Source organism: Pyrus communis, chromosome 5, assembly GCF_041283825.1.
Source record: "Pyrus communis isolate YQ-2024b chromosome 5, ASM4128382v1, whole genome shotgun sequence".
NCBI lineage: Eukaryota > Viridiplantae > Streptophyta > Magnoliopsida > Rosales > Rosaceae > Pyrus > Pyrus communis.
Window position 1 is genome coordinate 1,390,748 of NC_142569.1, and position 27,881 is coordinate 1,418,628.

The 27,881-nt window shown below is 37.2% G+C and overlaps 6 protein-coding genes across 15 annotated transcripts; all 6 read left to right on the plus strand.

Moving 5' to 3' along the window:
- The first annotated feature begins 942 nt into the window (after positions 1–942).
- LOC137727131 (cysteine-rich receptor-like protein kinase 15) lies at positions 943–4,302 on the plus strand. 3 transcript variants are annotated; one of them, XM_088693618.1, is made up of 8 exons: positions 992–1,913; positions 2,293–2,457; positions 2,558–2,670; positions 2,803–3,013; positions 3,122–3,362; positions 3,526–3,679; positions 3,783–3,868; positions 4,000–4,302. In XM_088693618.1, exons 1-8 carry the CDS (start codon positions 1,076–1,078, stop codon positions 4,010–4,012), a joined length of 1,821 nt encoding a protein of 606 aa, XP_088549744.1. In that variant the 5' UTR covers positions 992–1,075; the 3' UTR covers positions 4,013–4,302. The 3 variants fall into 3 exon arrangements, with proteins under 3 accessions (XP_068322177.2, XP_088549743.1, XP_088549744.1); XM_068466076.2 differs by having other exon boundaries at positions 943–1,913; positions 3,783–4,302; XM_088693617.1 differs by having other exon boundaries at positions 991–1,880; positions 3,783–4,302.
- Positions 4,303–5,641: 1,339 nt separating this feature from the next.
- LOC137727129 (uncharacterized) lies at positions 5,642–9,763 on the plus strand. Its single transcript, XM_088695150.1, has 12 exons — positions 5,642–5,653; positions 5,970–6,026; positions 6,123–6,230; positions 6,495–6,638; positions 6,748–6,772; positions 7,073–7,138; positions 7,223–7,321; positions 7,439–7,501; positions 7,596–7,653; positions 7,748–7,821; positions 8,374–8,411; positions 8,622–9,763. The coding sequence occupies exons 1-12, from the start codon at positions 5,642–5,644 to the stop codon at positions 8,700–8,702; spliced, it is 825 nt and encodes a 274-aa protein (XP_088551276.1). The 3' UTR covers positions 8,703–9,763.
- Positions 8,685–13,233, plus strand: LOC137727124 (cysteine-rich receptor-like protein kinase 29). The gene is made up of 7 exons (XM_068466058.2): positions 8,685–11,137; positions 11,359–11,493; positions 11,570–11,700; positions 11,782–11,992; positions 12,096–12,333; positions 12,450–12,600; positions 12,700–13,233. Exons 1-7 carry the CDS (start codon positions 10,315–10,317, stop codon positions 13,024–13,026), a joined length of 2,016 nt encoding a protein of 671 aa, XP_068322159.2. The 5' UTR covers positions 8,685–10,314; the 3' UTR covers positions 13,027–13,233.
- Positions 13,234–14,979: 1,746 nt separating this feature from the next.
- LOC148696526 (uncharacterized) lies at positions 14,980–16,309 on the plus strand. Its single transcript, XM_088693625.1, has 2 exons — positions 14,980–15,220; positions 15,589–16,309. The coding sequence occupies exons 1-2, from the start codon at positions 15,038–15,040 to the stop codon at positions 16,270–16,272; spliced, it is 867 nt and encodes a 288-aa protein (XP_088549751.1). The 5' UTR covers positions 14,980–15,037; the 3' UTR covers positions 16,273–16,309.
- A 4,058-nt stretch (positions 16,310–20,367) lies between these two features.
- Positions 20,368–23,438, plus strand: LOC137729518 (uncharacterized). Of its 7 annotated transcripts, XM_088693632.1 has the most exons (12): positions 20,445–20,477; positions 20,574–20,681; positions 20,797–20,873; positions 20,985–21,123; positions 21,233–21,257; positions 21,560–21,625; positions 21,707–21,805; positions 21,923–21,985; positions 22,080–22,137; positions 22,232–22,305; positions 22,858–22,895; positions 22,983–23,116. In XM_088693632.1, exons 3-12 carry the CDS (start codon positions 20,848–20,850, stop codon positions 23,064–23,066), a joined length of 672 nt encoding a protein of 223 aa, XP_088549758.1. In that variant the 5' UTR covers positions 20,445–20,477; positions 20,574–20,681; positions 20,797–20,847; the 3' UTR covers positions 23,067–23,116. The 7 variants fall into 7 exon arrangements, with proteins under 7 accessions (XP_088549755.1, XP_088549752.1, XP_088549753.1 ...); XM_088693629.1 differs by lacking the exon at positions 20,797–20,873 and having other exon boundaries at positions 20,368–20,477; positions 20,980–21,123; positions 22,853–22,895; positions 23,108–23,438; XM_088693626.1 differs by lacking the exon at positions 20,797–20,873 and having other exon boundaries at positions 20,368–20,477; positions 20,980–21,123; positions 23,108–23,438.
- Positions 23,209–27,705, plus strand: LOC148696527 (cysteine-rich receptor-like protein kinase 29). Of its 2 annotated transcripts, none has more exons than XM_088693621.1 (7): positions 23,209–25,664; positions 25,886–26,020; positions 26,097–26,227; positions 26,309–26,519; positions 26,615–26,852; positions 26,969–27,119; positions 27,219–27,705. In XM_088693621.1, exons 1-7 carry the CDS (start codon positions 24,842–24,844, stop codon positions 27,549–27,551), a joined length of 2,022 nt encoding a protein of 673 aa, XP_088549747.1. In that variant the 5' UTR covers positions 23,209–24,841; the 3' UTR covers positions 27,552–27,705. The 2 variants fall into 2 exon arrangements, with proteins under 2 accessions (XP_088549747.1, XP_088549748.1); XM_088693622.1 differs by having other exon boundaries at positions 27,032–27,119.
- Positions 27,706–27,881: the final 176 nt, after the last annotated feature.

The following is a 27,881-nucleotide window of genomic DNA, read 5'->3' on the forward strand; positions in this document are numbered from 1 at the left end:
GCAAAAATAGAATTGGATCCTCTCTGAAGCAAAGCCTCCAGATCCTCCTAACTGAAATACTGAATAACACAAGCCGTTAGATTTTGATTTAACGACTACAAATAGATGGCTTTTCCAAAGTTATAATAATTGTAGTCGTTGGATCAAAATTCAACTACCTGTGTTAATGAGTCAAGAAGATCTCTAGGCTTTGCCTCAATTCTGCAAAAAATTTCAACTCCTCCAAAACGTCACAGCATTACCGGCGCCTGCACCAAGAGCTCCTGGTCCTCGTCCACCTAAAGGTACTAATTGATTTTATCACTCAAATCATGTTAAAGTTTCCAATGAATCAATTTCTAAGAAGCTGCAATTTAGTAAAGCGTACATCAAAATTGATTGAAATGCATCGCGCTGTAATAGCACGTGCTTTGCGATGCATCCACATTAGCTGAAGGCTGAAGCCAAACGTGTTGGCAATGCCACATCGTTAGGGAAAAAAGAAAATTTTAAATTTAAATATGATAACCTCACTTTAATTAATATTGAAGTTTTTATTTTTTTGTGGTAAAACTCCATACCTAACAAATTAGGTATGTGGTAGTTATCAAATTTGGGACAATTTCAGTGTCCTTAAAAAGGGGTTCACAAGGAGAAATTTTTAATTGTGACAAAAACACAAGTGGTACACCACATGTTTTAATATGAATAGTGAGAAATTTTATTTTTTAAATTATTAACTTTTTAGCACACATATCTCACCATTCATTTAGTAACACTTAGTGTATCACTCCGTATACTGATCACACTGAAAAATCTCTCGTTCACAAGAAAAGAGTGTTGGCCCACATCAGTGGGGAAATTTTTTTTTTGTGTTTAAATATGATTACCAGCGAGGACCCTTGGGCCCGTTGATCCAAATATTTCAACAAAACGTGTGCTAATTGTTTTCTCATGAATCACACGGTATAGTTGACTCGAGGGTCAACAAGCCGTGCTTGTGAATTTGCAATTGCCATCTAATTACCTCAAACAATCGCTAATTGTTAAACTTAGGAATATATGATCAACATTTGTGATTAAGAGCGAGGGGGAGATGATGAGGAATATGTCTACGATCCCTTTTCTGTTTCTCATGAGTTTGATCGCTAGAAGCGAAGCAGTTCGTTACTTCAGCCATTGGTGCCCAGACAATACCACTTTCACCCCCGCCCAAGAATACGAATCCGACCCCGACAGCTTCCAACATAATCTCCGTCAACTTCTCCAATCCCTTTCCTCGAACGCCACACGTACTGACACCGTCTTTTACACTGCCACCGCTGGCCGAAACTCAACTGAAAAGGCATATGGGATGTTTCTATGTCGCGGTGATGTCTCTACCAACGTTTGCAAAGAGTGCGTGGCCGAAGCAATCATGGAGGCACCACAACGCTGCCCAGATGGAAAAGAGGTTATCATATGGTACGACGAATGCATGGTACGCTACTCGAATGAGACATTACTTTTCTCCATGAACAGTTCGCTTGCGGGCTTGTGGAACAACGTGGTTAATGAAACAGGGCCAAGACGATATGGCCAGGTAGTGGCAACTACTTTGCATGAGCTAACCACTGAGACTGCCAATAACAGCAAACACTTTGCAACCAAAGAAGCCAAAGTTAAAGGGTCAAATGAGACGGTGTACAGCCTTGCGCAGTGCACGCCGGACCTCTCCGCTTCAGATTGCAAACGGTGTCTAGCAAATGCTACAGAAATAGCATTAGATATATTTCCAGTGGAATGCCGAGGGGCACGAATGGTATACCCGAGTTGTAATGTTTGGTACAATAATACCCTCTTTTACGCCATCAATTGGACCCACGCACAGCATCCTCCCACGCCAGAGGCTCTTCCTCCTGGTACTCTACAACCAAATTTGCGATTACCTATAGGTAAAGTACCTTGTGCACGTAAAAAAGATTTATGCCATCAGTTGTAGTGTTCAATGATGAGAGTACCAATATCAGTTCTCTTGTTAATTCGTTTTTTATAGTTTTAAATCAAGATTTAGATTGAGAGTACCAATAACAGTTCTGTTCTTAATTCGTTTTTTATATTTTTAAATCAAGATTTAGATATACGTATGACCTCCGATCTTATCGGTCATTAGATGGATATTTTGTGGATAAGAGTAAGTATATTATAAAGGGAAAGAACACAGTATTCAGAAAACAAACATGTTCAACTAGTTAAATTAATCAATGGAAATTGTGAGTTTAAAAGCACAAAAAGAGCTTTATGACAAGAAAACTCAAACTGTTCTTACCGCAGGAAGAAAGAAACACTCCTCTGTAACTATCATTGTTGTTGTGAGTGTTGTAATTGCTCTTCTAGTTGTCTCTCTGGTCCTTGTAGCATTGGGCTACTGCCTCCCGGGCAGAAGAGAAAGAAAGAAGAACGATGAGGCTATGCAACAAGAAAATGGCAAACAGCAAGGTAAGGGAAAACAAATGAAACCCAAAAGTTAGAACTGAAAATTTTGAATTTGTTTTGATGTGTCTGGCATAAGATCATAACTTTCTTTCCAATGCAAAAGATATGAGGACGGCTGAGTCCTTGCAATTTGATTTGGGAACTCTCGAAACTGCCACAAATAAGTTCTCCGAAGATAACAAGTTAGGCGAAGGTGGATTCGGTGCAGTTTTCAAGGTGATAACCCAACAAATATATAATGCATTAGTTCATGAGTCATTCTACTAATCCAACATTGTATAGTATATATGTTGCTTAGATCACAACAGAATTGTTGGATAAACTAAAGTACTATGTACCTTCTCACAGGGAATGCTTATTAATGGACAAGAAATAGCAGTAAAGAGGTTGTCAAAAAGCTCCGGACAAGGTGTACAAGAATTTAAGAATGAGGTTGTATTGGTAGCCAAGCTTCAACACAGAAATCTTGTCAGGCTTTTAGGATTTTGCTTGGAAGGAGAAGAAACCTTACTTGTTTATGAATATGTGCCCAACAAAAGCCTTGATTATTTTCTATTTGGTATGTGAACATCATTTGATGAATATACATTTATGTTTGTGTCTGTAAATATAATTCTTTTTAGTTCCTAACTTCAGAAAGTACTACTTGAACTTGATAAATTTACAGAAAATAAAAAACGAGAACAACTAGATTGGTTGAGCCGCACCATGATAATTGGAGGAATTGCTCGAGGAATTTTGTATCTTCATGAAGATTCGAGGCTTAGAGTTATACATCGTGATTTGAAAGCTAGCAACATTTTATTAGATAGCAACATGAATCCGAAAATATCAGATTTTGGGATGGCTAGAATGTTTGGAGTTGATGATCAAACTGAAGGAAATACCAAAAGAGTTGTCGGTACTTAGTAAGTTTCAACTTATACAAATACCTCTATCTAATATTAGTAATCTTAAGTTCCAATTATTTGTTTCAATTTATTTACTTAACTCTTATCTTTAAATAGACAACAGAAAAGTATATATTTGTTAAACTCTAATATATGTCAACCATTTTTGTTCTGCAATTAGTGGTTACTTGGCTCCAGAATATGCTATGGAAGGGTTGTATTCAGTAAAATCGGATGTCTTCAGCTTCGGAGTACTTCTGCTTGAGATCATAACGGGGAGAAGGAACTTTTTAGGCTTTCATCGCACAAATTGTAAACCTACTCTTATAGGTTATGTAAGTTCTTTACTTGAAATACTTATTCAAAATATTCGTGAGCTAAGTAATGTAGCTATTAAAACTGGAGTAGTCATATATCCCTGAGAGATATTGATTGCAGGCTTGGCAATTATGGAATGAAACGAAAGGGTTAGAGTTGATGGATCCCTTGTTAAAAGATTCCTGCAGTCCAAATGAATTTTTGAGGTACATCCACATTGGATTATTGTGCGTTCAAGAAGATCCAAACAGCAGGCCGACCATGTCCTCAGTTACTCTTATGTTAAAAACTGAAACTATTAGTCTTTCCAGACCTGAGAAACCAGCCTTCTTTACAGGAGGATATGTTGACCACCATGATCAAGTGCGTCCTCAAGATTGCTCAGACAATGGTTTGACCATTTCTATCGATGTTCCTCGTTGAGACCGATGACAATAAGGTTAATATTTTGGAAGTTCTTCCGTTAAAGGCTCTTATGCTGCATTTAGAGACAATCCTATAATCTTTACAGCTTTTCTTTCACCTTGTCATTTGTGTAGGGTAAATGTTAATTACCATGCGCTCCCTAATAATCTCGAATCTACAGAATTTGTTATTACACATCCTGTATATGACTAGCAGTATGACTTGAGTAGTGTTATTTTATGTACTTAATATGTTTCGAGTTAATTTGAATAATGGTCCATAACTTGTTACAACTGTAACATTATTCTTTTTTGGTAATCACGTTAGAATAATTCCTTTTATATTTTTCTCTTTAAATCCTTTATTTTGGAAGGTATTATAAAACATTCTTTACTCAAAAGAACCATTACTATACGTTATGACCCGTTTAGGGACTGATGCTCTAATTTTGTCATATCTTTCAGTAGGAGTGTTATTTTTCATGTGATCTAACTATGCCTCAATTTGGTGTAATTTTCTACTCAAATTAAAAAAATCTATAAATTGGTGTCATATATATGCAGATAATTACTCAAGGAAATTTCAATTTTCTCGCTAGACTGTGAACCGAGTTTGATAACCAATTTGATCCATGAAACAACGAGGATTTTAAATTTTTACAACAAAAAATATCCACGACAGCGATGTTTTAAGTGAGAAAATTTCTTCCTCGCTGTACGCCTGGGACAAACTCCCCAGCTCTGTAAATCACACAGATCCCCTCCGGATCCATTATTTGAGGATTTTAGGATGCCCACGTCTCAACCATTCATCATATATCATGCAATCAGTTTTCATCAGGTACTATTTATGATTAATTTAAAATAATAAAAGTAAAATAATTTCTGATCGCACGATTTATAATATACCGTTGAGATGTGGGAATCCTTAGGATCCCCACAAAATGAATCCAGAGGGGATCGTGTTCTTCTGTAAAAACTATGTACCGAGAGGCTGATAGTAAGAATCCCATGATACTGTTACAGGAATTGTTGTTAGCACTCTTAAAATCTCATTTGGCATTTCAAAATTTCAATAATTAGAAAAAAAAATACACTTGTGAGGAGTATATAATGAGATTTTTTTTAGTGTTAATAACAGTTCCCTTAATTAATACTAGGATAAATAATAAAAAGGATTCTAATAACTAGTACGCCTTCGACAACTCAGCTCAGCTATATCTAACTCCCTCTCGTTCTCTCTCTATTCAACTACAAGCAAAGAAAGTTGATGTTTCATTATAACATTAATTGGTAAAATAGAAAGTAGTTTAACTTTTTATAAGCCCATACAAGTTCCCTCCTCTTATTAAATTGAGACATATTCTCAACACACTCCCTCATGTATGAGAAATTTTCAAGCCTAACATGTGAAAAATATAACGGGTGACGCGAAGCGCGTATTACCGTTTAACTTCACACGTGAAATAACCTACTTTGATACCATAAAGAAAGTTAAGGTTCTATTACAAAACCAATTGACTAGAAGGTAGTCCTCTCTTATAAACTCATGCAAATCCCTCCATCACACCGAAGATGTTCCCCAAGGTGATTATATAGACACTCCATTTGTATTTATAGGTGTATGTGTGTTTATTTGTGGTAATTTTTGTATGGGATGTGATATCTACACATCTTATTTTACTTCTTACACATCTTTTTAATTTTTGACCGTCGGATGGAATGAATTAAAGAAAATTAACTGACATAAATTATCAAAGAATGTGTGAGAAGTAAAATGAGATATGCAGAGAACATTCCTTTTTTTATATATAGGTCTGTGTGTGTGTTTGTATATGCGCACCCATTAGGTGTTTGACAATTTGTCTCTGTAGATGTTTGGATATGGTGGATAGGAGGGTAGAGGTGGTGGCTCGCCTCAAAGCTCTGCACTCTCTCTCCACCCCACCCCTCGCCTAAGGTTTGCTTTTGAGTCTAGACCCCTGTTTGGTTTCCGAGAAAATCACAAGCTCAAATTTTCTCGCACTTTTCTCAATTTTTGTGTTGGAATTGATAGGTTGCGTTGAAGGAGGTTATCGAGAAGGTTCTCGCTGAGCCGATACGGCTTCATTTGGTTGTGGCTAATATTGGAACTGGGTCTGGGTTGTATGACATTTGCAAGCATGTATGTGTTCTTACTCATATAAACACCTTAATCTTAATTAGTATATAATTTAGATACATTTTAATTAAGAGAAGCAAATTACGGATTTTCTTTTGTTGTTTGTTTGAAATTACAGATATAAAAAAAAAATTGGGGTCCAGTGTTCCATTCATCATTTCTACTTCAAGTGGAATTTTTGAAAGAGATGCTCTTACCCATGAATTCAAAGAGGTTTCGTGGTTGTGTTTTTCGTGTACTGATTTCAGATTAAATGTGATTGTTTAGGTTAGGTGGGGAGAGGTTTGTGGTGATGGAAGTGATGAAGATTGCTCTACACCAGCAAAGGATGTGACCTATGACATCCTTTTGACTGTTGGCTTTGTGCCAGGATTGAAAGTTGATGCCATCCTGCTATTACGAACAATAAAGGTGCCAAATTTTACATTTCTGTTGCACTTTTCTTTGATATGCTTTCTTGGGGAATATTTACATTTCCTTGAACATTATCCTAATGCATCAAATTTTGTTTCTGTTACAGATATGGAACTGTTCATGTGATGAAGGTACTACAAATGTGTCCATCTTTGCATTAAATCACCGGATTCGTTTAGTTTAATGGTCAAATTATTAATTCAGACATTTGCTAACTGTTTGATCTGTTTTTGGATTGTTGTGTGCTATGGAATTGTGTAATATGTTGGATGTTGAGATGGCATTTAGAAACGCATGCTACAACTGATAAATGTTTTGAGATTACTGCTGAAACTTTACTTGCACTTTCTTTTTTTTTTTCTCCTGCCATATTTTTTTTCTTTCTTTCTTTTAAGCATGGTCATGATTGGTTATCTACTTTGTTTTGACAGCCGATATTCCTGTTCATCAGTTCTTTAAAACATCATATTTCAAGACCGGGATTCACCCACTCCCAGGTGCTCATGAGACGATTCATAAGTTGTCAGATTTGTATGACCTGTCTGCAGTTTGAATAATGGATTTTCTTGACACATAAATAGTTTCTAATGATATCAGGAACCTCGAGAAGTCTTGCTTGATAAATTCATCATGGATATTAAGGATTACACAGCCTCTGAAAATTGTTGCACAAGTTCTAGGTCCGTACACACACTCCTCTTTCTTTATACTTACCATTTCTTTCTCTTTAATTGGTACTATTTTTTAATATATCTTTTAAAACCGTTTGAACTTGGAATTGATTTGTATGATTGCAGATAAGGAGAATGTAACCCCGAGTGGCTCCAAGCTTGCAGTAACATCAAATAACAGAACTAACGGTAACTATGCGGTAACCTTTTTCCTTTTCTTCCCCATGACAAACTAACGGTAACTCCCTTTCTGATATAATGAATATTATGTGCATATGTGGAGATATTCACATCAAAATGTCTGAACATAATTTGGGATCAAAGCATTGTGACAGAAACACGTAAGTTTACAATTCGGGTGTTGATATTGTTGTAAATTTGGTTTCTTTTCAAGAAATTTGAATTGGATTTTTCTTTTGCAAATTGTCTTTGAAGGTACTCATCTGAGATCAAATCGTTGCTTAGAAGCCTTGGTGTGGAGCCGATCGAGATTGAATTGGATGAACTGGGTACAAATTTTTTACTATCTATTACATGGCAATGGTTGGTTTGCAATTCAATATTTAGATTTAATGTAATTTGTTAATTGAGCTTCAGTTTTCTGTGTTTCACAATGTGGTAGAATAGTCGGAATGAAAATTTAATGGTAAATCAGTTGATTATGTGTACAAGGTGGGAATAGTGAATAATATTTAAGAGCAACTTTTTACGTTCCTTTCACCTTTCGAAACAGAAATATTTTGGTAGTGTCCTCGCATTTTTGGGGATCTCAGAATGTTGAAAATAGTGTTTGCACAGTTAAGACTACATGTGTGCTTCAATGCACCAAGTTCAAAGGTTTTTGTTCCCCCAATTTAACAAGTTACGCGTCTGTTTAGCTTAGTTTTAATGTCGAAGTATCATTGTTTGATTACATCGTAGTATTAATATGTTATTTTAATGATTTCATATGCTTCTCATTACATTAATTGTGTTGGATTTCTACTTTTCTGGCTTTTCTTTTCTTTAATTAAAGTTTGTAATGTATCTTGACTGGTACCAATATTCTTAATGAAGATTAGAGCAATCAAATGGAGCTTCACAGGATAAGTGTGTGAGGGTGAGTTTTTTTGTTACTGTATTTTTCTCCTCCTTCGCATGCTTCTTGATGGTTTTACTTAAGTCTTCATTTCGGTTGCTTGCCCAGATTGTACAGAACTCTAGTGGTGCAAACATCGCTGTGGATATATAGTCTTGGGTGCACTGTCTTGAAAATATCTTTAGTGTGATGGTTTTCCTAATACTGTTTTTCTCCCTCTTTTTGGTCCAGTCGTGCAGAAGAGGTTCCCATGCAGAGGAGGAAAACTGCTGCAAGTGGAGGATAGGTAACAGCTCAAGACACGTGGTATGAGGGTGCAGGTAAACAGTACGTATGCATCTGGAAAAAGTAAAAGGTAAAGGCGGTTTGGCTGTAGTTTCTTCTTCTTGCCACAATAGAAAATATTTTTGAACTGCATTAAGCTGTTAATAAATTAAGCTTAAGGTATATTTTACTTATCAAGAATGGGTAAACTGTTTTAAATAGGAAAATTAAGTGCTTATATCAAGCAAACTGTAAATTTAAAATTTTCTGATAAATTAGATATATAGTTTAATTCGAAGAGTTGAGTTAACCTTTATTTTTGTTAAATTATATAGTTTAATTGCTTCCCCTTTTTCCAATCCCTATATATCTGCTCAACTCTTGAGTCAATTATTTGCCAGTAGGAATGTTTAATTGATTTATCAATGATGTCGATTCAATTTGAAGAAGAAATATGACTTTTGTTCAATAGGGATTGGCCTGTCTCATGAGTAAGATGTCCCAATTGTTCATTGGTTCTTAGATGCTTCAACGTCATTTTAGTTATTTTATGTGGAAATTATTCATGTATGTTACGACTAATACATTCAACATCCGTCAATACAATTACAGTAATTTATGGAAAGAAAAAATATCGAAAACTCTGAGTGGCTGAAAGTATGGCGGTGGGAGAGTCAAGTAAGTTAAGTGTATTCACATATACATCATTACTTCTTTGTGGTTGGTCCAGTAGGTGTCAGGTACCCCTTAGAAAAAGTTGAGCTTATGTTACATAGAAATTTAAAAGACAGAATCTTTCTTTCTTCAAATGGAATTGGTCTCTTCGACGTTTTATTTAAAAAAAAAGAAAAAAAGAAAAAAAGAAAGAAAGAAAGGAATTGGTCAATTTCTCGATTTAATACAAGATAGTGACCAACTAGCGATTTGTTAAATTATGAAACACAACAGAGTCGCTAGCCCTAATACCATATTAACAGTTGAAGGTTAATCAAACAAGAAGAATACTAAGATCAGAGAATGGCATGAAAGAAGGAGAAGTGAGCTGAGAAAGAAGAGAGATAAATGTAATTGTTTGGATTCAATTCAATGTAATGAGAGTCATTTTACAACATGTTATTCTAACACATTTGAAAAACTAATAGACTTGTAACAAACTTAACCACTCTAAGTTGACATGGCAAGGACCAATACACATCAACCACATGCATAACTGCAATTCTACTGTTTATGCTTCTCAATGATATTAGTCTCTATTTGATTGGAGGAGATCTCTATTTTGAACAAAAGAGCAAAGAAAGATATAAGAAGATTTGGAAAGAGTGTTTAAAAAAAACATGAAATATTTGGAGCTAACAGAAAATTTAATGCAAAATCAAGCATAATGACCTTTTAAAATTATTTATATAGCCGATCATATTTAACGAGATAAAACTTTTTATTGGTGTCAAACCAAATACTATTCGCCATAATTGGTCAAGGGAACAAAACCTGCAAATCTAATTAAGGGTCAAGATTCCAGCTGGGTCAATAGTGACATTTGAGTCGAGGAACCAAGGTCTTTTGTTTAATTTGATTTTTCTTAGCATCTTCCACCTCATCCAGTCTATGAAAACCAATAATTGAAGACAAGTTGACAATTTCTGACACGGGCAAGAGAGAAATGGGATCCTCAAGATCATTGCTTATCTTCATCTTTCCAATTCTTTTAAACCTTATTCCTCCCACCGCTTCCCAAAATGACGGTATCTGCACATATAATGCTTACTACTGCTGGAAATGTTCCGATACCGGCACCTACACGCCCGGCGGCATGTACCAAAAGAACCTCAACAGCCTCCTCTCCTCCTTCACCACAAACACCGAAATCAGTTCCGGGTTTTACAATTTTTCCAAGGGACGAGACCCCAACAAAGTCAACGCCATTGCATTGTGCAGAGGAGACCTCTCTCAGGACGCTTGCCGTACACGTCTCAAAGATTCTATAAATGCTCTCTTGCAAAATTGTTCTACTCATCCAAAGGAAGCAATCATGTGGACAGTGCATGGTATGGTTCGATACTCGAACAACTTGATATTCGGAATTGAGAAAGAGGACCCTATAAAATTTGTGCCTGGCCCAAATCCTGCTAAGGATCCTGCACAGTTTGACCTGGTGCTTAACCCCTTGTTGAGTAGATTAATTGAAAAAGCTGCATCAGGGGACTCTATTAAAAAATTTGCAGCAGGTCATGCAACTGTCCCGGGAGGTGAAACTATATATGCACTTGTCCAGTGCACACCAGATATAAACCAACTAAACTGCAGCCATTGCCTTACAGAAGCAGTCGAAGATATTTCCACATGTTGTGGTGGAAAGAAAGGAGGAAGAGTTCTTAAGCCCAGCTGTAACCTAAGGTATGAGGTTAGTCTTTTCCATTTGTCCACAGCCGATTTGCCAGTAAATATTCCACCTCCAGGTCCAGCAGCACCAGCACCCAAAGAAGGTACGGTGAATTTTTTTCATTTCCTGCCTTTTAGCCATATGCTCTCCAAACTGAGTAATTAGAATTTTTTTCTGCACTCACATGAGGAGCGCAAGAGGTTAAAAATAGAGGTTCTAAAATTATTAGCCTTCTTAATATTTCAGCTTAAAACGTAATAAATGTTTGATCACCGTGCAATTATACGGTGTGATTCTTCATAATCGCACCCTTGTGATTTTCAGCTGCAAAGAAGAGTAACACGAAAGTAATTATCATCATCGTGGTGATCGTGGTTTTGATCGCTTTTGTGACCATCCTCAGCAGCATATGCGTTTACTTGAGAGTGAAGAAACGAGGGGTAAAACTTGAAGTTGAAGGTAAGTGCAACCCTTATGTCACACTATCTCATCTGCTGTTGGAACTTTTGCTAATTTAATTAGTTTCCTTTTCCAGATGAGGAGAACTCAGTTGAAATCAGTCTTGTGGAATCGTTGAAATATGACTTTGACACTATAAGATCTGCAACGGATGACTTCTCTGATGCAAATAAGCTTGGAAGAGGTGGATTTGGAGCTGTTTATAAGGTAAACAAAAATAAATAAATTTTCACAAGAAAGAAGATTACCTATGAATTGTTTCCTTATTTTTCTCCTTTACACATTCAGGGAAGGCTACTGAATGGGCAACTTATAGCCGTAAAAAGGCTCGCTAAGAATTCTGAACAAGGCGATCGTGAATTTTCGAATGAGGTCATGCTACTTGCTCAGCTTCAACACCGAAATTTAGTAAGGCTCCTAGGATTTTGCTTAAAAGGAGAAGAAAGACTCCTCATTTACGAATATATGGCAAACAAAAGTCTTGATCACTTCATTTCTGGTATATTTCTTCACTTCAAATTCGGTATAATTCATAGTAACGTCTTATAGATAATATGACGTGCGCACATGCACATGTATCATTCTAATGAAATAATATTTAGGCCCCAACAATCATATGCATTTGGATTGGGAAACACGGTACAAGATCATAGGAAGCATTGCTCGAGGGATTCTTTACCTTCATGAAGATTCTCGTGTTCGAATTATTCATCGTGATCTCAAAGCGAGCAACATTTTGTTAGATGAAGATATGAACCCAAAAATTGCTGATTTTGGTATGGCAAGATTGTTTGCTGTTGATCAAACTCAAGGAAATACAAAAGCAATTGTGGGAACCTAGTAAGTATTGTATAAACATGGCAAGCTAACTTTTACACTTTAGTTTTCTGCTTTGTTTACACTAGAATTCAAAAGAAGAAAAACTTGAAATTTTAAATTGAAATATAATCATGCAGTGGATATATGGCTCCGGAGTATGTACATCATGGGAATTTATCTGTAAAAACAGATGTCTTCAGTTTTGGGGTCCTGATTCTTGAAATTGTTAGTGGTAAAAAGATTGGTCGCTTTCGATATGGTGAGAATGAAGAGAGCCTTCTAAGCTATGTGAGTAATAGTATAATCAAGTTAGTGGATTCCCTCTTTTTCCCACTGTAAGGCAAAGTGGTAAAATTTATTTATTGTGTATATTTATGTACTTTTTAGGCCTGGAGAAATTGGAGGGAGTCTACAATTTCAAATGTCATAGATCCGATGTTGACAACGAGTTCAAGAATCGAAACGACGAGATGCATCCACATTGGTTTACTTTGTGTACAAGAAAATGTTGTCAACAGACCGACATCAGCTTCAGTTGTATCCATGCTTAATAACCATTCTATCACGCTTTCAGTACCCTCAAAACCCGGATTTCATGTGCAAAGCAACATTGGATTGACATTGGTAGAGTCTGAAGAATCCGAATCCAGAACCCCTTCGGTCTATGTGTCAAAAAATGAGCCTTCAAATATTACCGAACCCTATGCTCGCTAGTTATGAACCATATGGTAGCATACTTTTTATTTATTTTGTAGCACAAGTCATCATTTTGTATTCTTGTTTCATGTTGGTGTGTATATGTTTTTAGTAAAATTGCTTCTAAAGGAGCGGAGCATGCTCAGGCTTTAGAGTTGTAACTGTTTATCTCCATGGGGGAGTTATCTTTCTCTTAACTAATTGATCTCTGCTTTCGAGCTGCAACCAAGTTACTCGATGAATAAAACTGGAATTACGATTCATTTCCAGATATGCATCACTCAAAGAGATATATGGCAGTGGGAGTCCTCTTGATTTCCATGCCCAAAAAATAATGTAAATGGCCGAGAGCCTTCATTGAAAACATGTGGCCGAGTTGGGCAATAAGTTGGTTGAGGTGACGTGAACTGTTGCCCATAGCCAGGATATCATCAACATAAATAAGCAAAATAAATTATTGTGGTGCCATGGAAAATAGTAAACAATGAGGAATCTGCCAGAGATGCCTGGAAGCCCAAGTGCTCAAGATGTTGAGAAAAACGGTGAAATCAGGCACGAGGAGCCTGCTTCAAACCATATAAAGATTTATGCAAATGACAAACATGTGAGGGGTATTGAGGATCAACAAAGCCAGAGGGCTGGCGCATATACACTTCCTCCGTCAAAGAACCATGTGAAAAGGCATTTTGAACGTCAAGTTGGCGAAGGGGCCAGTTGTAGTGCAGGGCAATGGAAAGAAGTAGTCTAATAGTGGCATGTGTGACAACGGGCTAAAAGTTTGACTGTAGTCAATTCCAGTTTGTTGATGAAAACCATTTGACACAAATCGTTGTATGGAACCATCCAAATGCCGTTTAATTTTGTACACCCATTTATTCGGAAGAACGTTCACGGATGAGTGAAATGGAACCAAGGAGAAGGGCATTAAACTTGTCTGCCATAGCCTGTCCGGCTGGGTAAAACAAGTAGGCTCAACCACATCATTAGTTGTATAGGCAAATAAATGCATATTTGGGATTAGGTTTGTGAATCCCCTCCTTGTCACGAGTAACCATGGGATGTGTAGGTAGAGTGGGCCTCTGAGATGAAGAGGTAACAGTGGATGTACTTGTATTCGCAGGGTGGAAAGAAAGTAGTGGATCAATATTAGAGCATTCCCACCGTTGGGTTTGGCTCGGGGGACAGGCTCCAAAACAAGGGCCCGAGGGCCGGTGGCGTCGCTCCAGCGTGGGCTAGCTCGATGGAAGGGGGAGGCCCGAGCTCCGGGCCCGTGAGGGATTGCCAGCCCGAGAGCCCGAGGTGGGCGTGACTTCAGGCTGACGCAAGGGTGGCGTTAGCGCAATATTTTATTTTTTTTGTGTCAGGCGCGTGCACCCCACCCGCGCGTGGGGGCGCGTCGCCAACACAAAAATCAGAAAAAAAAAGAATCCGTCAGTTACCGTTGGGAAGCCACGTGGCTTCCCACGGTGCGTTAGATCTTAACGGTCACTTAATGTGGACCGTTCGATCTCAACGGTAAAAAAAAAAAATTAAGTCAGATTTAATATCCACCGTTCGATCTGAGATCAACGGTGGATATTAAAATGCTTTATAAATTAAAAAATAAATGAAAAAATAGTTTTAAAAATCTGAAAAGTTACCGTTGTGACACGTGGCACAATCTGGAGTGTTGGAATTGAAATTTTTTTATATCCAACGGCAGAGATTAATTAATTGAATAAAAATTTTAAAAAAATTGTAAAAAATTCAAAAAAATTCAAAAAAATATCTGAAAAATCTGAAAAAAAATTGTAAAAAAAATTGTTTTTACTTTTCTATAAATACATTCTCATTATCATCTACCTTACACAACAATTTCATATTTTCTCAACTACTTTCAATGACATTCCTTTCTTTGTCTCAAAGTTTGAATCCATTTTTTTTCAACAAAATGACCACTGGTGCAAGTACGAATTGGTCGCTTATTGAAGATGTTGCGTTGTGTACTAGCTGGGTTGAAGTTACTCATAGTTCCCTTACGGGTAATGAGATGCAGTTGCGAGAAATGTGGAGTCTTATTCATACCAATTTTCTTGAGAAAATTGGTGGGAAAAGAACCAAAGAATCGATGTCCAGTCGTTGGAAATTACTTAGCCAATCGTTTAGTACGTGGAGAGACGCCTTGGCACAAGCTAGTAGTAATATTCGAAGTGGGGAAAATTACTCGGATCAGGTAACAATATATTATTTATTTGATACCCAAATTTACATTATAATTATTTGTTTGTATTATTTATTTGTTACGTACATAATTTATTATTTATTGTTTGTATTATTTATTTGTTACGTACAAAATTTATTATTTATTGTTTGTATTATTTATTTGTTACCGTCATAATTTATTATTTATTGTTTGTATTATTTATTTGTTATTTATTATTTATTATTTGTATTATTTATTTGTTACCTACATAATTTATTATTTATGGTTTGTATTATTTATTTGTTACCGACTTACATTATAATTATGTTGTTTGTATTATTTATTTGTTACTTATTTTCATTATAATTATTTATTTGTTACTTATTTTTATTGTGTAGGAACTTCAAGCACAAGCTTGGTACGCTGCCAAAACCAAAAGCAAAAATAAATCATTCAACCGGTGGGAATGTTGGAATATTGTCAAAGATTGTCCTAAATTTAGAGTTGTGCCAGTTGGTCCAGAAGTGCACATGAACAGCACCCCTCTACACTCTACACCCGATCATGTTCATGAAGATGATGCAGAAGAAGTGCCCGAAACGCCCCTCCCTGAACAAGCGTCGGGTTCAACCCGTTTTCCAATTAGGCCTCAAGGTAAGAAGGCTTCAAAGAGAAAAGGGGGTGCTTCCAAGAATGATTATGCAAAGTTCATGGAAGAATTTACTCGCCAAGGTGAATTGACTTTGGCGAGGGAAATGGCGAAAGATGAGGCTGATAAGGCTAGAGAGGCATCAAAAGCAGCAGCTGTTGAGAGAGAATTTTATGCTAATGAGAGAGAAAGAGAGCTACTTAGGCAAGAAAGGGAACATGTTAGAGAAGAAAGACGGGCTCAACAAGATCGTGAGATTATGAACATGTCTTTAGAAGGGAAGTCTCTAAATTCTAAATTTTTTTGGAAGTCAGAGAAAGCGGATGTGGTGCGAAGGAGGCGTGCAAGAGAAACGATAGCAAGCCAAGGTGGTTCTAGCACCGCAAGAGAAGATCATCCTAGCACCACAAATTGGTTAAGTGATGATGAATAGAGTACTTTTTGTAATCGGAGCCCATAATTTTCCAATCACTTTGGGTTGTAATTTATTATTTATTGTTTGTATTATTTATGTTGTTTCCAATTTGTTGAATATTTATTCAAATTAATTTGGTAAGTTATTTATACTAAGAATTACCCTCTGCCTCCTTGCTTTCCTCACGACATGAAAATTATTAACAAACCCTCTGCCTCCTTGGTGAGTTATTAACAAACCCTCTTCCTCCTTGTATAAAATAATTAAAAGTCCATGACCATGACCATCGTTCTAATTAAAAGTCCTTGTATAAAATAATTAAAAGTCCATCGTTCTAATTAAAAGTCCTTTACATAGATTAAAACCCACACGAAGTGTGACTCTGTTTTCTTCTTATAATACATATACTAAGAATTACATAAAACATAAACATAAAAAAATTACATATACTAAGAATTACATAAACATAAACATAAAAAAATTACCAATAATTATTTTGTATTATTTAATAATACTTCGGATAATGACACGTGGCGCAACGAGAACGATTAAAAATCTTATCCGATATTACAATTAAAATTATTTTGTATTATTTTATACATAAAAAAAATACTAATATTTTATTGCCTATTGCCAGGGCTATTGAAGTGTAACGGTGGAGATGCAAATTCTATTGCCAGGGCTATTTACTGTTCATTAAGGGCAGTTACTGTTCATTAGGTGGATTGAATGGTGCATTGCCAGGGGGAGGGCTCCAACGCTGGAGTTGCTCTTAATTATGGCGTTAAGTGTGGAAGGTGGATTGTTGACTGGAACTGATACGGAGGAGGGAGTGGGGTTAGCAGAAGGGACGGTTGGAGTGGGAAGTGGGGTGTCAGGAGGGATTGATAGTGGGGTTGGCAGAAGGAGGGGTAGGAGTAGGACGTGGCGTGGGGTAGCATTAGAGCACTTCCAGTGTAGGAGCCCTTCCTCCTGGTTATTCACTATTTAATCCACCTCATGAACAGTAATTACCATTAATAAACAGTAATCACCTTTTGTATCTCCACCGTTGCACTTGAATAGCCCCGGTAATTGGTAATAAAATATTAGTATTTTATTTATTTATAAAATAATTTTATTTGCAATCCAATCCCAATTGGCAGCTCCTCTCTCGTCCCTCCCTCCCTCTGTCTCATTCACTTTCCCAAATCCAATCCCAATTGGTTTTCTCAAGAATACAAAGAGGAGATTTTCTCTGCAAATTTGTGTGAGCTTTGAGAGGATGAAGGCTATGGAGGAAGTTGTGGAGGAAAAAGAAGTTAAGCCTTTGATCGCCGAGCAATTGGAGCTGTACGAGTCGCAGTCCGAGTCCGAGTCCGAGTCCAAATCCGACAACAGCGTAGACGAAGAAGAGGAGGACGCCGACGAGGACGACGGCGCGGATGAGGGCGAAGAGGACGACGATGACGAAGAAGAGGACGACGACGTCAGCCCACGTCAGACAGCCCTCGGGCGCTCGAGCTGGCAGGAATCCACCGGCCTGGAGCTCGGGCCTGCTCGGGCTCGCTTGCCAGCTAACGCTGGACTTCCTCCCTCTGGCAATCAGGCACTGTTCCACAGCCTGTCCCTCGAGCAGTTGCTCCCGCTGGAGCTGCTCTTAGGGATGGAAAAAGTAGGTGTAGGTGATGTCGGGGGAATGGGAGTGAAAGTGGGCATGTGGGGTCAATATTACTTATGGTGTTACGTGAGTAGGTACTAGGTAGAAGAAGAAAACTGAGTAGAGTTGGTTTCTATAAAAGTAATTTCATCAGATACAACATGACGTGACAAGAAGACGCGACCTGTAGACAAGTCTAGACGCCTATAACCTTGTAGATTTAATGAGTAGTCTAAAAAGACACAACGTGTTGAACGAAATTGTAATTTGTTGGAGTTGTATGGCTTAAGATATAGAAAACATTCACAACCAAGTACTGCAAGAATAGAAAGAGTTTTTGAAATGATGACTCATCATTCAAGACCTTAGTGGGTTAATAATTGATTAAATAATTTGCAGTATGAAAAGCATCATCCCAAAGGTATCGTTTGGTATGCAGACGTGACGGGCCGGAACGGAATGGGACGGGACGGGACGGGACAACACGGGACGGAACGGAGCGGGAGCAAAGATGCCCTCGGATGGAAACAAGGAGGAAGAAGAAGGAGACGGAGAGATTATAATTTTGTGTTCCACGGATGTGGAACGAGTCGTTCCAGGGGGGTGAGGTGGAACGAAAATTCACCCAAAACTCGTCCCTTGGAACAGCTCATTCCACCCGTTTTAGGCGCACCAAACGTGGACGGAACGCCTTGTCCCACTCTGTTCCGTCCCGTCCCACGTACCAAACGGTACCAAAAGGATGTGGGTAAGGATGGGTGAGCAAGAAGAGTAAGACCGGTTTAAACAATATGACAATGTTTACGTTCTGAAACATCATTTTATTCGGGATGTTAAGGACATGTGAAACAATAATATATACCAAGATGGTAAAAAAGGTTTTGAAATTGTTATTAATATATTATCCGCCACCATCTGTTTGAAAGGATTTAATTGTGGTGCTAAACTTATTTTCAACTAATTTTTTAAAATTGACAAAGGTAGAAAAAACATCTGATTTTAGTTTTAATGGATATAACCATGAGTATCTAGAAAAATCATCAATAAACACAACATAATACTTTAAATCCAGTGATTGAGTTTGAAACGTAGTGCAAGTCTTCTCAGAATCTCTCCACTACATATGTTTTTAAATCTCCCTAATCAGAGCTTGTAGAGTTTGATGAATGGTCTTGTGAACAAGGCTGTTGGGAATACGACTCCAATTTATTTTGCAACCGGGGATGACAAGAAAGGCGACGGAGGGATGTCGATATTTTGTTTTGATGCAATGCACTCCGGACGTAAATAGGGCCGACTGTCAAAGGTGTTTGGGGGCGGCTGTTGGTGGGTATCAGGAGACTTGTGAGGGAAGAACATGGGGTATGATTTTTTCACCAAGCTGTGAGTTGAGGTACGGGCCTGACCTTTTCTACGGAAAAGGCAAGCCAACCAAAAGTGTGGTAAGTAATGTTGACATATCTCACATCAATTGTATCTCTGAGAAAATAAGAGATTAAATATATTAACTCTATTCCAACTAATACCGAGGTTTTTTGTGATAAATCTCACACATGTCGAATTGTGTAGGTGGTAATTAACAAGTTGGGGGTCTTTGGCCTATCTGAAAGTAATATGATTGTAATGAAAGCTATCAACCACCACATCATGTAATTTATAAATCATATGATATATCATCAATAAAAAATAAGTTTCTTAATCAAGAGCTTAAGTAATAACTCAATAATTAACAATTACGTCACGTGTTTTACAATATATATATATATATATATATATATATATATGATTTAAATAAATGGTCCTTCTAGCATTATTCATTTTAAAATAGTTGAAAGCCATTTTAGATAACCAACGATATTTTTGACAATATCTGACAACAGTTTTAAAAAAAAAAAGCTAGGATTATGGGTCATTTTAGAGCAGTTTCACCGTGCTGTACCCGGTGGACTGGGGATGGAACAGAGCCAAATAGGTCGGGGGATAAGGTCCAGCGTATGCCAGCCCAAGGGACAGGCTAGGCCCGAGCGACAGGCCCAGCAGGGATTGCCAGCCCGAGAGCCCGAAGGTCATGTGACATGGGTTGACGTCAGGGCGTCGTCAACCATAATATAAAGTTAAAAAAAATTAAAAAAAATGTAAAACTCTGGCTTCGAACTCAACGGCTCTCGCCGGAGTTCGACGTCAAGACTGATGATACACCCACAGATAAATGGAAGAGATCCAGTCCCTCCTCCGCCCGCAGTTGCCGCCGCACCCCACACCGCCTTTGCCTCCATGCACTCGCGATCCCCCTCCTTCCATTCTTGCGCCCAGATCGCACGATTTGGGATTTGTTTTTTAGGGAGAGAGAGAGAGAGAGAGAGAGAGATTTTAACTAAGGAAAAACTGTGAATTTGAGGCCCGACGGAGCTCAAAGAAAAAAAAAGCACACAGCTTTTGGAATGGTGCGTTGGCACCATGTGAAAAGAAGAAAAAATAATAAAAAAAAAAGGTTTTGGAATGGTGCATCGGCACCATGCGTAAAAAACAAAGGTGCATTGCCTCAAAGCTCTGCACTCTCTCTCCACCCCACCCCTCGCCTAAGGTTTGCTTTTGAGTCTAGACCCCTGTTTGGTTTCCGAGAAAATCACAAGCTCAAATTTTCTAGCACTTTTCTCAATTTTTGTGTTGGAATTGATAGGTTGCGTTGAAGGAGGTTATCGAGAAGGTTCTCGCTGAGCCGATACGGCTTCATTTGGTTGTGGCTAATATTGGAACTGGGTCTGGGTTGTATGACATTTGCAAGCATGTATGTGTTCTTACTCATATAAACACCTTAATCTTAATTAGTATATAATTTAGATACATTTTAATTAAGAGAAGCAAATTACGGATTTTCTTTTGTTGTTTGTTTGAAATTACAGATATAAAAAAAAAAATTGGGGTCCAGTGTTCCATTCATCATTTTGAAAGAGATGCTCTTACCCATGAATTCAAAGAGGTTTCGTGGTTGTGTTTTTCGTGTATGCCGTGTTTTTGTTTATTAATTTGCAGCAAGTTCAAGTCTGTACTCATGTACTGATTTCAGATGAAATGTGATTGTTTAGGTTAGGTGGGGAGAGGTTTGTGGTGATGGAAGTGATGAAGATTGCTCTACACCAGCAAAGGATGTGACCTATGACATCCTTTTGACTGTTGGCTTTGTGCCAGGATTGAAAGTTGATGCCATCCTGCTATTACGAACAATAAAGGTGCCAAATTTTACATTTCTGTTGCACTTTTCTTTGATGTGCTTTCTTGGGGAATATTTACATTTCCTTGAACATTATCCTAATGCATCAAATTTTGTTTCTGTTACAGATATGGAACTGTTCATGTGATGAAGGTACTACAAATGTGTCCATCTTTGCATTAAATCACCGGATTCGTTTAGTTTAATGGTCAAATTATTAATTCAGACATTTGCTAACTGTTTGATCTGTTTTTGGATTGTTGTGTGCTATGGAATTGTGTAATATGTTGGATGTTGAGATGGCATTTAGAAACGCATGCTACAACTGATAAATGTTTTGAGATTACTGCTGAAACTTTACTTGCACTTTCTTTTTTTTTTTTTTCTCCTGCCATATTTTTTTTTTTCTCTCTTTTAAGCATGGTCGTGATTGGTTATCTACTTTGTTTTGACAGCCGATATTCGTGTTCATCAGTTCTTTAAAACATCATATTTCAAGACCGGGATTCACCCACTCCCAGGTGCTCATGAGACGATTCATAAGTTAGATTTCTGTGACCTGTCTGCAGTTTGAATAATGGATTTTCTTGACACATAAATAGTTTCTAATGATATCAGGAACCTCGAGAAGTCTTGCTTGATAAATTCATCATGGATATTAAGGATTACACAGCCTCTGAAAATTGTTGCACAAGTTCTAGGTCCGTACACACCCTCCTCTTTCTTTATACTTACCATTTCTTTCTCCTTAATTGGTACTATTTTTTAATATATCTTTTAAAACCGTTTGAACTTGGAATTGATTTGTATGATTGCAGATAAGGAGAATGTAACCCCGAGTGGCTCCAAGCTTGCAGTAACATCAAATAACAGAACTAACGGTAACTATGCGGTAACCTTTTTCCTTTTCTTCGCCATGACAAACTAACGGTAACTCCCTTTCTGATATAATGAATATTATGTGCATATGTGGAGATATTCACATCAAAATGTCTGAACATAATTTGGGATCAAAGCATTGTGACAGAAACACGTAAGTTTACAATTCGGGTGTTGATATTGTTGTAAATTTGGTTTCTTTTCAAGAAATTTGAATTGGAATTTTCTTTTGCAAATTGTCTTTGAAGGTACTCATCTGAGATCAAATCGTTGCTTAGAAGCCTTGGTGTGGAGCCGATCGAGATTGAATTGGATGAACTGGGTACAAATTTTTTACTATCTATTACATGGCAATGGTTGGTTTGCAATTCAATATTTAGATTTAATGTAATTTGTTAATTGAGCTTCAGTTTTCTGTGTTTCACAATGTGGTAGAATAGTTGGAATGAAAATTTAATGGTAAATCAGTTGATTATGTATACAAGGTGGGAATAGTGAATAATATTTAAGAGCAACTTTTTACGTTCCTTTCACCTTTCGAAACAGAAATATTCTGGTAGTGTCCTCGCATTTTTGGGGATCTCAGAATGTTCAAAATAGTGTTTGCACAGTTAAGACTACATGTGTGCTTCAATGCACCAAGTTCAAAGGTTTTTGTTCCCCCAATTTAACAAGTTACGCGTCTGTTTAGCTTAGTTTTAATGTCGAAGTATCATTGTTTGATTACATCGTAGTATTAATATGTTATTTTAATGATTTCATATGCTTCTCATTACATTAATTGTGTTGGATTTCTACTTTTCTGGCTTTTCTTTTCTTTAATTAAAGTTTGTAATGTATCTTGACTGGTACCAATATTCTTAATGAAGATTAGAGCAATCAAATGGAGCTTCACAGGATAAGTGTGTGAGGGTGAGTTTTTTGGTTACTGTATTTTTCTCCTCCTTCGCATGCTTCTTGATGGTTTTACTTAAGTCTTCATTTCGGTTGCTTGCCCAGATTGTACAGAACTCTAGTGGTGCAAACATTGCTGTGGATATATGGAGTCTTGGGTGCACTGTCTTGAAAATATCTTTAGTGTGATGGTTTTCCTAATACTGTTTTTCTCCCTCTTTTTGGTCCAGTCGTGCAGAAGAGGTTCCCATGCGGAGGAGGAAAACTGCTGCAAGTGGAGGATAGGTAACAGCTCAAGACACGTGGTATGAGGGTGCAGGTAAACAGTACATATGCATCTGGAAAAAGTAAAAAGTAAAGGCCGGTTGGCTGTAGTTTCTCCTTCTTGCCACAATAGAAAATATTTTTGAACTGCATTAAGCTGTTAATAAATTAAGCTTAAGCTATATTTTACTTATCAAGATTGGGTAAACTGTTTTAAATAGGAAAATTAAGTGCTTATATCAAGTAAACTGTAAATTTAAAATTTTCTGGTAAATTAGATATATGGTTTAATTCGAAGAGTTGAGTTGACCTTTATTTTTGTTAAATTATATAGTTTAATTGCTTCCCCTTTTTCCAATCCCTATATATCTGCTCAACTCTTGAGTCAATTATTTGCCAGTAGGAATGTTTAATTGATTTATCAATGATGTCAATTCAATTTGAAGAAGAAATATGACTTTTGTTCAATAGGGATTGGTCTGTCTCATGAGTAAGATGTCCCAATTGTTCATTGGTTCTTAGGTGCTTCAACATCATTTTAGTTATTTTATGTGGAAATTATTCATGTATGTTACGACTAATACATTCAACATCCCCGCAAAACACGGACGCATTTTTAAATCAATACAATTACAGTAATTTATGGAAAGAAAAAATATCGAAAACTCTGAGTGGCTGAAAGTATGGCGGTGGGAGAGTCAAGTACGTTAAGTGTATTCACATTTACATCATTACTTCTTTGTGGTTGGTCCAGTAGGTGCCAAAACATGAATTCCACGTATAATGATAAAAAGTTGAGCTTATGTAACAAAGAAATTTAAAAGACAGAATCTTTCTTTCTTCAAATGGAATTGGTCTCTTCGACGTTTTATTAAAAAAAAAAAAGAAAAAAAGAAAAAAAAAAGAAAGAAAGGAATTGGTCTATTTCTCGATTTAATACAAGATAGTGACCAACTAGCGATTTGTTAAATTATGAAACACAACAGAGTCGCTAGCCTTAATACCATATTAATAGTTGAAGGTTAATCAAACAAGAAGAATACTAAGATCAGAGAATGGCATGAAAGAAGGAGACGTGAGCTGAGAAAGAAGAGAGATGAATGGAATTTTTGGATTCAATTCAATGTAATGAGAGTCATTTTACAACATGTTATTCTAACACATTTGAAAAACTAATAGACTTGTAACAAACTTAACCACTCTAAGTTGACATGGCAAGGACCAATACACATCAACCACATGCATAACTGCAATTCTACTCTGTTTATGCTTCTCAATGATATTACTCTCTATTTGATTGGAGGAGATCTCTATTTTGAACAAAGGAGCAAAAAAAGATATAAGAAGATTTGGAAAGAGTGTTCAAAAAAAACATGAAATATTTGGAGCTAACAGAAAATTTACTGCAAAATCAAGCATAATGACATTTTAAAATTATTTATATAGCCGATCATATTTAACGAGATAAAACTTGTTATTGGTGTCAAACCAAATACTATTCGCCATAATTGGTCAAAGGAACAAAACCTGCAAATCTAATTAAGGGTCAAGATTCCAGCTGGGTCAATAGTGACATTTGAGTCGAGGAACCAAGGTCTTTTGTTTACTTTGATTTTTCTTAGCATCTTCCACCTCATCTAGTCTATGAAAACCAATAATTGAAGACAAGTTAGACAATTTCTGACACGGGCAAGAGAGAAATGGGATCCTCAAGATCATTGCTTATCTTCATCTTTCCAATTCTTTTCAACCTTATTCCTCCCACCGCTTCCCAAAATGACGGTATCTGCACATATAATGCTTACTACTGCTGGAAATGTTCCGATACCGGCACCTACACGCCCGGCGGCATGTACCAAAAGAACCTCAACAGCCTCCTCTCCTCCTTCACCACAAACACCGAAATCAGTTCCGGGTTTTACAATTTTTCCAAGGGACGAGACCCCAACAAAGTCAACGCCATTGCATTGTGCAGAGGAGACCTCTCTCAGGACGCTTGCCGTACACGTCTCAAAGATTCTATAAATGCTCTCTTGCAAAATTGTTCTACTCATCCAAAGGAAGCAATCATGTGGACAGTGCATGGTATGGTTCGATACTCGAACAACTTGATATTCGGAATTGAGAAAGAGGACCCTATAAAATTTGTGCCTGGCCCAAATCCTGCTAAGGATCCTGCACAGTTTGACCTGGTGCTTAACCCCTTGTTGAGTAGATTAATTGAAAAAGCTGCATCAGGGGACTCTATTAAAAAATTTGCAGCAGGTCATGCAACTGTCCCGGGAGGTGAAACTATATATGCACTTGTCCAGTGCACACCAGATATAAACCAACTAAACTGCAGCCATTGCCTTAAAGAAGCAGTCGAAGATATTTCCGCATGTTGTGGTGGAAAGAAAGGAGGAAGAGTTCTTAAGCCCAGCTGTAACCTAAGGTATGAGGTTGGTCTTTTCTATTTGTCCACAGCCGATCTGCCAGTAAATATTCCACCTCCAGGTCCAGCAGCACCAGCACCCAAAGAAGGTACGGTGAATTTTTTTCATTTCCTGCCTTTTAGCCATATGCTCTCCAAACTGAGTAATTAGAATTTTTTTCTGCACTCACATGAGGAGCGCAAGAGGTTAAAAATAGAGGTTCTAAAATTATTAGCCTTGGTAATATTTCAGCTTAAAACGTAATAAATGTTTGATCACCGTGCGATTATACGGTGTGATTCTTCATAATCGCACCCTTGTGATTTTCAGCTGCAAAGAAGAGTAACACAAAAGTAATTATCATCATCGTGGTGGTCGTGGTTTTGATCGCTTTTGTGACCATCCTCAGCAGCATATGCGTTTACTTGAGAGTGAAGAAACGAGGGGTAAAACTTGAAGTTGAAGGTAAGTGCAACTCTTATGTCACACTATCTCATCTGCTGTTGGAACTTTTGCTAATTTAATTAGTTTCCTTTTCCAGATAAGGATAACTCAGATGAAATCAGTTTTGTGGAATCGTTCAAATATGACTTTGACACTATAAGATCTGCAACGGATGACTTCTCTGATGCAAATAAGCTTGGAAGCGGTGGATTTGGAGCTGTTTACAAGGTAAACCAAAATAAATAAATTTTCACAAGAAAGAAGATTACCTATGAATTGTTTCCTTATTTTTCTCCTTTACACATTCAGGGACGGCTACAAAATGGGCAACTTATAGCCGTAAAAAGGCTCGCTAAGAATTCTGAACAAGGCGATCGTGAATTTTCGAATGAGGTCATGCTACTTGCTCAGCTTCAACACCGAAATTTAGTCAGGCTCCTAGGATTTTGCTTAAAAGCAGAAGAAAGACTCCTCATTTATGAATACGTGGCAAACAAAAGTCTTGATCACTTCATTTTTGGTATATTTCTTCACTTCAAATTCGGTATAATTCATAGTAACGTCTTACAGATAATATCACACACACATGTATCATTCTAATGAAATAATATTTAGGCCCCAACAATCATATGCATTTGGACTGGGAAACACGGTACAAGATCATAGGAGGCATTGCTCGAGGGATTCTTTACCTTCACGAAGATTCTCGTGTTCGAATTATTCATCGTGATCTCAAAACGAGCAACATTTTGTTAGATGAAGATATGAACCCAAAAATTGCTGATTTTGGTATGGCAAGATTGTTTGCTGTTGATCAAACTCAAGGAAATACAAAAGCAATTGTGGGAACCTAGTAAGTATTGTATTAACATGGCAAGCTAACTTTTACACCTTAGTGTTCTGCTTTGTTTACACTAGAATTCAAAAGAAGAAAAACTTGAAATTTTAAATTGGAATATAATCATGCAGTGGATATATGGCTCCTGAGTATTTACATCATGGAAATTTATCTGTAAAAATGGATGTCTTCAGTTTCGGCGTCCTGATTCTTGAAATTGTTAGTGGTAAAAAGATTGGTCGCTTTCGACACGGCGAGAATGGAGAGAGCCTTCTAAGCTATGTGAGTAATAGTATAATCAAGTTAGTGGATTCCCTCTTTTTCCTACAACAAGGCAAAATGGTAAAATTTATTTATTGTGTATATTTATGTACTTTTTAGGCCTGGAGAAATTGGAGGGAGTCTACAATTTCAAATGTCATAGATCCGATGTTGACAACGAGTTCAAGAATCGAAACGACGAGATGCATCCACATTGGTTTACTTTGTGTACAAGAAAATGTTGTCAACAGACCGACATCAGCTTCGGTTGTATCCATGCTTAATAGCCATTCTGTCACGCTTTCAGTACCCTCAAAACCTGCATTTCATATGCAAAACAACAGTGGATCGGACATGACATTGGTAGAGTCTGAAGAATCCGAATCCAGAACCCCTTCGGTCTATGTGTCAAAAAATGAGCCTTCAAATATTACTGAGCCTAATGCTCACTAGTTATGAACCATATGGTAACATACTTATTATTTATTTTGTAGCACAAGTCATCATTTTGTATTCTTGTTTCATGTTGCTTTAGATATGTAACTGTTTATCTCCATGGGGGAGTTATCTTTCTATTAACTAATTGATCTCTGCTTTCGAGCTGCAACCAAGTTACTCGATGAATAAAAACTGGAATTACGATTCATTTCCAGATAAGCATCACTCAAAGAAAAGTCATGTTATTTAAGTTTTAGATCTGGTTCCGAACATTCAACGTGCTGTTAAGTCATCTTTTTGTATTCTTGCTTCAAGTTGGTGTCGTTATTCCTATAACTTATTAGA